This window comes from Parasteatoda tepidariorum, chromosome 7 (assembly GCF_982258835.1).
Source record: "Parasteatoda tepidariorum strain Cologne lab strain chromosome 7, Ptep-v5.0, whole genome shotgun sequence".
Taxonomy (NCBI): Eukaryota; Metazoa; Arthropoda; class Arachnida; order Araneae; family Theridiidae; genus Parasteatoda; species Parasteatoda tepidariorum.
Window position 1 is genome coordinate 80,784,265 of NC_141761.1, and position 12,491 is coordinate 80,796,755.

At 29.0% G+C, this 12,491-nt stretch overlaps 1 protein-coding gene across 1 annotated transcript in view; it reads left to right on the forward strand.

Moving 5' to 3' along the window:
* Positions 1-10,964, forward strand: part of LOC107444850 (integrin alpha-PS2) — an 87,417-nt gene extending 76,453 nt beyond the window's left edge. The window contains exons 26-30 of the mRNA XM_087168140.1: positions 388-540; positions 2,022-2,135; positions 6,400-6,501; positions 8,335-8,460; positions 10,135-10,964. Coding sequence (XP_087024266.1) covers positions 388-540; positions 2,022-2,135; positions 6,400-6,501; positions 8,335-8,460; positions 10,135-10,236 — 597 coding nt within the window. The 3' untranslated portion in view covers positions 10,237-10,964. The remainder of the gene's footprint in view (positions 1-387; positions 541-2,021; positions 2,136-6,399; positions 6,502-8,334; positions 8,461-10,134) is intronic.
* Positions 10,965-12,491: the final 1,527 nt, after the last annotated feature.

The window sequence follows — 12,491 nt, forward strand, 5'->3', positions numbered from 1 at the left end:
TACCTTTGAGGCTTCTGATCCAGAACTCAACGCCGTTATGTAACTGCAATAAACTTAGGGAGTTTCTTCGGCATCAAAAATAGGTTATTTTACATCGTCTATTAACAATTTTTTAAAAAAAAACTGAAAAATGGGATTAAAATTAATCAATTTAAAATATCATATCACTGAAACTTATAATTCCTTGTAAAATCTCAAAAAAAAAAAAATTAAAAACGCAAAGAGACTATCATATATTTTGAAAATAACAAAAATAATTCAAAAATTTTCGAATCAAAAATGGAACTTTTTACACTGTGTGGATATTTGAGCAGCTATAGAGCATTCTTTATTATTTAATTACCTACTGTGAAAATTTTTTTTACTTAAATGACTTTTTTCATACAGATAGAACTAAAGAAACCTCACAGTAGTGGTTTAACTGACCTTGAAGAGAAACTTTCGTCCAAAGAAAACAGATATCCCGAGGAAGAAGAGAAACGTACAAGAGAAAAAAGAAACGTGGAACCAAGTATCCCAAACCCATTCCAAGAAGAAATGGTACTCATTTTAAATTATATATTTTAAACTATATATTTAAATTATGATAATTATATATAGGTTAATCTTAAATTTAGATGTGAATTATTATTTGCAAGACTTTGAGTATCTTCGATTTTAAGTTAATTGTTAATTAAGAAGTTAATTATTTATTGCAGGATTAAGAACGTCTTATTTTAACATTCCAATATGTCGTTTTGCAATATTCGGTAATTTTGTTTTTAGCGGTTTTCTAAAACTTTTTACTATGCATATTTTTAGTTTCAACTATTTAATTGTTTCATTGTCATTTCAATATAGAGTTATATAATTCTATTGTGCTTAAACTTTAATGATGTTTTTGCATCCTGGTTTATATCATGGTTAAAGCATAACCTATTATAAGCCCTTTTTAACATCATAATTAAAGCATAGCTTTGAGAGCCTTTGGCATATATTTGAAAGGTAACCTTTGGTACAGAATCACTTGGACTAGTGATTTAAGGATATAAATACATATTACCAGACCAGGTCTCGTTAAATACGGTCACTCGGTTGCCATTGACGACGTATTAATTTTGAGTGACGACAATATTTTAGGCTCTTCAATTATGATTTGAATTTTTTTTATGTATTTTAATTTTATGTAAAAAAAAGCGTCGGTCTGAGAATTGATGTCGAACGATATTTCTTTTCCTGTTGTCGTCTGTGTTTTTAACAATCATCGAAGAAAAAAAATCGCATTTTACCTAATCACATATTCCTCAAATTTCTGATATTGCACTTTGTAATAAAGTCGTGTTAAAAAATAGAAAATTAAAAAATCCTGTATAATTCCATTGCAACTGCTGCAGAACTGTGTTAAGAAACCAAGTGGATTTACGATGAAATCGATGCAAAATAGAACTAATGTGGTCGAAAATCGAAAGTTGATTAAGCAATTGCATGAATCGAGATTCATTAATTATACTTCATGTAATAGTGTCGTTTCAAAAATATCAAGACTTTTAAAATTATTTAGAAATTCATGCGTATAATTGTTGGAAAAGTTATTGAAAAATCACGTGAATGCACGACGAAATGGGTGCAAATCAAATGCTTGCAAAAATTTATTCAATTGCGTGATTCGAAACTAACCTGGTTAATAAATATTATGTATTACAAAACCGTAACAAATGCGTCGGAATTTCAAAAAACCACGCATAATTGCACACAACACGAGTAACCACAGCACTATTTTAAACCACTTAATTTAAAGTAATCAATCATTGATTAATTAAAAGCAATCAATTTTGAAAGTTTCATGTTTATAAAGCATTAAAAAAGTTTTACTTGAGTTGAAAACTGAAGGGAGAAGTACACACATGAAAAAAGAGTGAAAATGAGATTAGTGACCCACTTGTTTGAGAAACAAATCAAGCATCTGATATTTTTCTTAACTCTTTTATTTTAAATTTTGAAAATAATTTAAAATATTTAAACCATTTATTTCATTTTTTCAGTCTTGTGGTCCAACACTGTGTACAAAAATCGAATGCACCGTTTATAATCTGACAAAAGATGAACAAGTAATATTTATGATCAGATCGAGACTATGGAAAAACACATTAGATGAGGTAAGGTTAAAATTAAGTAAATGATAAAAATTATTTTATATTCCTTAAAACTTAAATCGTAATTAAGTTTCTGATGGTTGATAAAGTAAATTTTATAATTATACTAGTTCTTTCAAACATGCTTCATCCTCAATTTCTGTAATATATTTCAACTTTATTCCCTATAAACTGAAATTTCACTTAAAAGTATCTTGCTGAAGCTTTTAAAGTTATTAATACTATTCAAAGGAAAATTATTTTAGGTTCTTCCTTCCCTATTCATGTTTAGGATTAAAAAATAATTTTTAATGGTTTTGTTGAATACTCATTTACGCTAATTATAACAAATTGTGTTAATTACTGTGCTAATGAACATTATTAAAACTAATGTTCTTAAGAACATTAGTTTTACTTATAACTTAATGCATAATTTTAGTTCGATTTCACCGTTTTAGTATGCAAAAGAAGAAGAAAAATTCTGGTAAAATTACTTTACTGTGTGGCGCTGACATTTCGGTTAAAAAAAAACATAGCTTTACTGAATGAAACCAAGATATACGGTATTTAAACCATTCATTTGGTAATTTTCCCATTCATATGGTAACGATTAACCGAAAATTCTGGTTTTCAAAATTATGGTTCTTATTAGCCTATATTTAGTAAAAAGTACAAAATTAAAAAGCAAATTTGACCGAATAAATAGTTTTTTGTTATGCTCTAAAGTATCGTGATAAAACTACTGAGTTTTACAACATTTACCAAATTTTATCGCATGTCATAAAACCATATTTTATTGTTAATTCTACAAAAATCATTTCAAATACTCTTTAGTAAAATTACTGAGCTTTCTGTTGTTCCCATAGTGCAAGAAATGTGGTAAATTTTACCATATTCTGGTAATTTTGACGATATTTTTTCTTCTCAGAACACTTTTGATTATTTCATGAGGTAACACAAATATTAAATAGAATCAAATATTTCACTTTCGACAACCACTAGAAGATAACCTCTAGTGGTCCTCTTTCTGTTGTATTTCTTTAAAGTTTTACCCATATTTTATAATTTTATTTGTCTTTGTACAAAATGTTCTCAATAATAATCAAAACCTATATTTTAACAATAAACTTTTTCTCTATGACAAGCCAACGAGGATACTTATTTATGTAAGTATTCTTGTATCAAACATGTTTTTAGAAGTACTCTCTCTTTGAAAAAATAAATTTTACTTCTGAATTATTATATAGTACTTTTAAGATTAATAGCATAAACCATTGAAGAAAGTGTAAATATTATTTTATGTTTTGTATAAATTACCCTGGAGGTTTTGGAATATCCTTAAACATTATTAAATTAAAAAAAATTATAATAGCTTGAAAATTCAGTTGTTAGAAACAAATTAATAAATATAATTTATTCATCTTCATTGTAGATAACTACAATATCATATCTTCTACTAAACTAATTAAAAAATATTTATCACTTTTTATATCAGTTATAACCTTTTTTATTTAATATTTTTGTCTATCCTTAAAATTAAAATCAGCAGCAAATATAAGTTCTGAATTTTCCCTTATACATTTTATTTTCTATTTTTTTACTTATAATTATAGTATTTACAATATTAATATAATCCAATGTACTAGTACTTTAATCTTTGTTCTTTGTATATAATTATAGCATCCTAATCAAAAATGAAATCAGAAAGATGTGCGCATTAGGGGGCACATGATAATACTTAACGACAAAGAAACGAAAACGTCTTTAAATATTAGGAATCGCTTTGTAGGAAAATGGAACTCAAAACATCAATAACTGTTAAGGAAATAAGGTGGTGTAATAAGAAAATTAAAAGCAACTCAAAGTTGTACCGTTACCCTTCAAACTTTGGCCAGTGGGTGATCTTTTAATTGAATTTTGGTAACGGTTACCCAGGTTCCAAAAATAGACACTTGACTAATGAAGTACATGAAACTTTTAACAATAAAAAGTAAATTTTATTATAACTATAAATTAACAACCAACACAATCCCGATCATTTCCAGATGCCTTCATGTGCACTCAAAATTTCAATTTATACACTTTTAAATTTCCAAATGGTTATTCTCAAGATAAAACTTTTCGATAAAAAGCACCCTTAAATTTCATATGCATAACATTAAATTAATTCACACTAAAAGAGACATTTACGAAATAAAAATACTAGCTCATTCTAAATTTACAAAAACATTTAAACTTTAAGTCCTTGTATTCCTACAGCAGATAATTAAAATTAAATATCCAAGGCTCATCTTAAAATAGGTATCTTAACATCGGATAGAAATAATTTAAAATACGGAATAAAATGCTCTTCTAAAAAGTTACTAAAAAGGCAAGAAATTAGAGTTTATAAATACAAAGGAACTTGCAAATCACCTTCTGGAACGCCCACCGGGCCTGCAGGTAGACTTGTGGACTAGGAGAACCTCGACCTTCCGACCACCATTCAGCTCTTTAGAAACACTCGATTTTCTGCCGAGGAACGCTCACTTCTTGTCAACCGTCTTGATTCTAGCGACACTCCGTCTATCATATCCCGTTTTATTCTGAGGCTTCAGATCAACTTTTTTCCAGGCAACAGCTCATCCGATCAATGTGGCTTACTTAGTCGCGGTATCCAGGGACTCTTTCCAAATATCAACCTTTCAGCATTTCCGCCTAGATCAACTTATTCCGAGACTCCAGCTAAATCTAAACTCATTCTCGATGATACCGGCTCAGAACATACATCTAACAGCCATGATAGATCCTGTCAGCGGTGATGTTTCAACTCAACATTCCATCGGGCACGATCCGCACTCCCGTTTTACTACTTTTTCAGGCACTCCCGTCTTACTACTTTTTCAGCCACTCTTCACGCCTCTTATACTTTTCTCAGCAAGGCGGAATAATTCATACTGACCTGTTTACTCGCTCAAAAGTCATCCCGCATCCAGTGGACGCCAGAACAAAAAAAAGATCCACAAGAAAAACCAGCTACAAACCCACTAATACGCCATAAAAGTGCTAATCTAAAGCTCCTTAAATATCAATACAATTTATATCCACAATCTACCCCAAAAATACAATTTTAAAAGGATCAATAAAAATTTCTCCTAAAATATAATTTTGATTGCATTTAAATTTTATCATAGTGGTGCCATCTATTGAAAAATAACCCTTCTTTAAAAAGTATTGATACAAAAAAAAACTTCAATAAATTCCTATTTATTACAATCAGGCAATAAAACCTGCTTTGATGTTTTTAATCTAGGCTTTCTAGCTAATAATTTGATAGATTTATATAAAATTCCCTTTTTTTACTTTGCATAAAAAATAATTTGAGATTCATAACATACGTGCATACTTAATATATAACGGCGTCTAATACAGAATTCATTTAAGAGCAAATCATGTACCTTACTAATGGAGTTGTGCTCGTTTACAATTGAGATTGATAACAAGTAATTCTGATACTTCAAAATGCTTAAATTCATTATCCAAATAATGCAAATATATATGATTATTTCATAAATTATATATACTCTAACTTTTTTGAATCTGATGAGTCCAGTTTAAATTATTATGATAGTTTACTATTAACTGAATGATTAAAAAATTTAAACCATAGTAATCAAAACTTGATATGCTTCAAGATTTTAATCTTGAAGTTGATAATATTTTTTTAATTATTATTTTCGGTGATATAAACATTAAATTCTTCTTTCTGGTTTCAAACGAAGTTGAATTAAAATTACTAAAAATTGTTTGAGTACTCGTATTTTAAGTACTCGTAACCCTGTATTTAATTTTTCTCTTGTAGTATTCATTAGTGAAAACGATCAATTCCAAATTAATTCAATATCCAAAAAAATAGTTAAACCTCTTATAATTCAAATATTTATCAGAAATATTTCATCTTATAAATGAGTTTGTTCTCTTAAACTTAAGAGATTTATAAGAGACCGGGTTTTAAGTCTCTAAAATTTAAAGAAACTCTTAACGTTTTACTTGTTGTAATTTTGGTATGAGATTGTAATTTGATGTTATATATAATCTTTATTTACTCTTTCTGAATATTTTTTAATTATTTTGTTTTCGGTGACCAAACTTCGAAACATCGCTTTTAAAACACTTAAAGTTAGATGCATAAAAAACTATCACAAAACACTATACAATTTTTCCAAGTATATACTGTTAATATAAATTTTAACCCCTTTCATTTAAATTTTTAACTTCCTTTAATAAATTGTTTTACTCTTTTTCTTAGCTGGGCTTAGACGATGTCCAAATATCCTCTAAACTAGTCAGTCGAGTTACAGCACTTCCTCACGGTGTTGATCCAACCTATCTTGGTTATAAAGCTCTTTTTGTAAGTATCAACAGTCATTTAATTTTTTTGTATCGTATCTCTTATCAATTTTTCTTAATTTTATTGAAGCTAAATTTTTTTTCTCACTTTTATAATGATCACGGAGCTTATTTTGAAAATAAATACCGACCGGCTAGTGTAGGGGTCAGGGAGCTGACCTTGCGTCAGAAAGGTTCTGGGTTCGAATCCCGGGCAAGGCATGGATGTTCTTTCACTCTCTGTACTATCTGTCCTTACGGTAGGAGGAACGTTGACCCACCTAATATGGTGCCCTTGAAAGAGTGGCCAACAAATGTGCCCTTCAGATGCCTGTATGACGAAAGGGCATTCTCCAGGTGGGCATTGGAAAAAAATTGAAAATAATAAAAAAATAAAAGTATCATCTTTACTTTAAAGTGAATTTTAAAAAATCCAAATGCATTTCAATTTCAATTCCTTGAAAGTATGCTGTTCATTCCTTCAACCTCTCACCTATAGTGGTGGATTTTGTCTTCTGTTACTCCAGCTTGGGCCAGGGTTCGATCACATCACTAAAGGCTTGGAATCTGATCGGACTACACTTTCTAAGATAATTCTTAGTGACGCCAAATCCATTTTAATCCTTTAACGATCGGTTAATTTTCAAGAAAACGGTCACAACAGTGCCTATTTTGCCAAATACACATATTTGATTAGTGCTGCATCTAGTTTAAAATAAACTAGCTATCTACAATTACCTAAAAAATATCCTGGTACTGACATCTGGTGTGTAAAATGAGAAATAAAATTTTTTCCGGGCAAAGGAAAAGAATTAGTTTTATTCTGATTGGCGCGTTACTACTGAACACTCCAACCCGGAAATTTCACGGGAGCGAGAAATAGAGGACAAAACCTCACCCCGTCATTTTCCCGGGAAAGAGAAGGAAGGGGTTAATGCTCCCTATGGTTTCGGGGATGGGAAAGTCTTCGAACGGTTATGTGGTTGTTAAACTTGGTGAGAGGTTAAGTGATTGCTACACCATCTGTCCTCCAATCTAAATTGAGGTAGTGTTCACATATGCCAGTTATGTACAGTGTATAGTGTGATTTTCACAAGAAGCAAAACGAACCAATGATTTTTTAAAAAAAATTTCTATGTGGTTTTAAAACTTTTCTTTAATATTAATAATCACAATCGGGATTTAAAAACATCCAAATGGTTGTAATTGTAGTTTTTGCATAATTTTGATTGTAACGATTAGTAATACATGACATTTTGAGCAATTATTACGATTACTTAAAATGTTAAGAAAAAACGACTTTCGCTATCATTGTTGAGAAAGATCTGCATTTGAAAATCAAGATATCTCAAAGTAAAGCATAAGTAAATATGGCTATTACTATATAAGCTAAAAACAATGAATAATCAAAAAAAATTATAAATAAATTGCAAACAGTATGCTATTAACAGGAATTAAATATAGAAATGTAAATAATAATCTTCAAAACTTCATAACTTTCAAAATTTTAATGAATTAATTTTTAAAATTTTAGTTAATATTTTTTTTAAATTTTGAATAATTAGTTTTAAAATTTTAATTAATTCATTCATTTTATTAATTATCAAAATTTTGAAATTATATTTAGCCCTTTCGTGTAAAAAAAATTGATAGTGGCAATGGTAAGTACTGACAACGGTGATTTATATTTATTCAATCTAAGAAAAATTATCATTGTTATTACTTTCTATTATGTACTTAACAAAATTAAGTATGTATTTGCAGTAATGATTGATTTTAGTAACATTCTTTTTAATGCTTATTATTTCTACAACTTTAAGACCTATTTCATTGAAATTGCTAAATTTTGGTCTAGGTAACAACGAAAGTTGATCCTGAAACAGTAACTCATCAGTTTCATATGATTCCGTGGTGGATTCTGATACTTTCAGTTTCGGTTGGACTCCTAATTCTTGGACTTCTAGCTTTAGTTCTTTGGCAGGTAAAAACTCATCATGAAATTTTAAAAGCATTCATCAGGAATCTTTTCGGATATATGAAAGAACTCTTGTCAAAATTATTGTTAAAAAAATCTGCAGAATGGGGTTTAAAAATGTTGCACGTTTAATTATTCATTATGCACACTAAGTCACTAAGTGATTCATCTAAGAACCACAATTTCAATGTCATTTTTTATATATAAATAAGATGCATGAATCCTTAAAAATATAGTTATTTACAAACTACCACACTGTCAGAATTCGCAATCAGAAGGAATGGTTAAATAATAATTAATTTAATTGTTATTTTACCATATTCAGACAAAACATTCAAATGATTGCACATAACATGATATTCAAATTGCTGACTCTGAGAAAAACCGTTTATTAACTGATTTCACCTAATACGGTTAAACAACCAGAACTTTATCGTACCAACTAGGCTCACCAAATGAATCCACTTAGTTCTTTGCAGAGAGATAAATATTGTAGCCGAGAGGGCTAATCTGTTAATCTCATGGCCGACAAAATGGGGGTTCGAGTCCACACCACAATATTTCCTTCATTCTCTTCAACACATTAAGAGTTTCCAGTGTCCTGCACTTCCCGGTTTGTGACCCTTGACTATTAGAATACGATACTCTCATTCACCCATAGATGGCAGCACCATAAAGCTTTTAAACTATCTCCAATATCTAGTTAAATTTCTTTTCTACGGTTTCGAAGCCATGCTAGTTGTGAATGGTTTAAAAACCGTATAGTATTGTATTTATGGTCTTTTAACCATACTAAATGTTAACAGTGTCAAAACCGTAAAGGTAAAAAATGCTCTTCACAGTAAACTTTGCTGTTAATCGAATGGTACTATCGCTACTGTACTAGTCTTTAATTGCATGCGCACACTGAGAAAAAAAAAAGTATGGCCAAAATACCAGAAAATGGTAAAATTTACAATTTCTTGCTTTATGGAAACACTACAATGCTCGGTAATTTTCACCGAAGCGTTTTGGTAATTATTTTGGTACAGTTAAAAATAAAATACGGTTTTATAATATGACATAAAATTTAGTAAATGCGGTTATCATTTTCGAAACTATTCAATGCAAATTATTCGAAGTATTCGAAAACTATTTAATGCTTATCATTAAAAGTAAAATGCCACAGGCATGAAACATTTTTTTTAAATATCTGAAGTAAAATCTTCATGATTTAAAATTAATATTTAAGCAAATTATATTAATTAATATTGCAACTTAATGAATCATAAGGTAAGAAAGTGGGATTAAAACTTAACAAAAACCTGTTTGATTGCCCAAGGAATCAAAGATGAGTTAAAAACAATTATTTGAAACACCTTTAAATTTCTTATGTCAATTAAAAGATTTTTGATACTTTTGAATACCGCCGTCTTTGATAGTGAAAATTTTTCCCATTTTTATTTTTGACTTAAATTCTAAAAATTTAAATTAAAAGTGGAGACTGCCCTCCACCTACGCAACGCAAGTAAAAAGTGGGAAAAAAGCATAAATCCATTAAAAAATAATGGTTAAGGCTTGGAAGTTTTTTATATTGTACTTAAGGGAATTGAGAAATTGTTTTTGTTAAGTTTATATTAACTGTAAAAACTGCTAAGTAATTGCGATGATTACCATTAAACTGGCATCTATATTTTTCAGCTGGGCTTCTTTCGCCGTCGACGAGTTGAAGATCAAATGGAAGAACCCCTACACGCTTACAGAAATGGTTATCCACTTGCTAGAGGAGATGAATATTTGTAGAGAAACTTTACACTGTTTGACTCATATGAAATAATCAAAAGCATTAATTAGAGTCATTTTTCTACTAATAAACTTCCGTTTGCTCTTTAATATTCAAGACATTTTAAAAAAGTAAACATTTCATCGAGTCGTGAATAATTTGTTTTATTTAAAGAACACCGTTGGGGAAAATTTGTGTGACACATGTGTACTTACTTTTGAAGAGCTTTTTTAGTTTTCCCTTTAACTGATGGATCACTTACTGTCCAGCTATCACAAGAACTTCTCCAGACATCAGACTCACATGTCGGTGGTTGCTATGGTTACGAAGATACGTTACTTTAAATAGGAGCATGTGATTGTTTGTCTGGCCTGTTCATTAGAAGTGTGACGTCAGTTTTAAATTTCTCACCTGAGCCACCTTCTAGAACCCTTCAGGGACATAAGTGGACTTAAGAATGACTTCTTGTTTTCATAGCAGCAGACAATTTCAGACATTGGTACAGAGGATTTCCTTGAAGGAGTTCCCTTCGAAGTACTATTTCTTCATTAAAAACCATTAAAAACTATTTTGATGTACTAAAAAAGCAGCTAGATTTTACTCCGAACTGAGTTCAGGACTGACAGCTAAAATGTTTAACGAATATCTTTCTGTGTAACAAATTGATCGAAAGATAGTGTATATAATTTGTTTGTGTTTTGTGTATAAAGATATCATCGAACAAAATATATTATTAAGAGATAAATAAGTTGCTTGTACTAATTTCATAGTGTTATTTAATATTTTACTTAAAATACGATACTGTTGGACAAAGATACGCTTTTGAAATATTATTTATAATTTTGAGGAAAAGGAACTAGAAAAATCTAATAAATGATTGTAGAGTTTATGTGCTGCTTTAAATTATTTGTAATATTTTCTGTATAATATTTCCTTCTTCATGAACATATTACTTTTTCAACGTTAATGTGTTGCAGCATAAGAATTATTACGAAGTATTCAAGGCTTAAAAAATTGAATAATGTAATGTGAATTGGTTATTTTACCGTGAAATATTTGAATGAACCCTTAGATATTTTCAAACAATAAGAGAAATAAGCAAATCTTTAATTAAGTTTGGAAAACTTAAACCTGATATGCACGAGGATACCTTTTAACGTAAAATTTTTTTATCATATAATCAAAAAAATCTGAAAAAAAAATTCTTATTTTCAATAATTTAAGAGATGGGACAGTAGATTTTCTTTCATATAAATTATAGTGCATCTATTTTTCATCTACAATTTTTTTTCTCAGAACGTCATATAATTAGGTTTGTCTCTTAACGTTATATGAAATAATTCTATTATTTGTCCTATGTTTTTTACTTGACCTGATATAATCTATATTGTAAATTAATGACACAATTCAATTAAATAACCTTAATTCATAGAGAAGCAGGAACGAGAAATTAAGAAACAATAATGCCTATAATTTATCATTTGAAATTTACGAATAAATAATAAAAAATTTTCTGCAAAATTTTCCAAATTTTAAAAAGAGGAGTGAAAAATAACCAGTCAGATAGCTAAATATCTGAAACTACCTGTTTTTTAAAGGGTAATTTTCTCGTTGCATAAAAAATCTGCATTTTGACTACGGTTATGCTATTATAAAGAAAGAGGGATGTAAACTTTGTAACGGCGTTGTTATTGCTTTGAATAAGGAAATATTCGCGAGAAAAATACTGTACATGTCTATCTATACTTTATTTCTGTAACTATCTGTACTAATGGTTTAAAAAAATATGATTTTAAATTTAATATACATAAATTTCGCTTTCATCTGTTTTTTAGTTTAATCAAATCGAAATATTTATGTTATCACTTGTTTAACTTCAGAAATATTTCTCCGTAGTAAAGACTTCTAACAATCTTTTCAAGATTTATTTTATTTATTTATTTGTATTAATATAAAATTATCATAATTTCAAATATGACTATCTAGTTCGACTTTATTATTCTTACTTATATTTATTATATTAATATTTTGTACGCGTGTTTTTAATTAGACTTTCTGTTTCATAAAATACGCAGTTTATAACTACTTAAAACAGTTTATTTTATTTCATTTAACCTCATGTAAAATACTGACGAAAATTATGTAGGTTTGGGTAACACCATGAGAAATTTTGTATCTATTTTTGTTAGTTTAACTTCCTTTTTCCGCTGAACAAAATCCACACTGTGACCTGTTGGAGATTGTACAGTGGAGATTTATTAAAAACTCTGTTGCC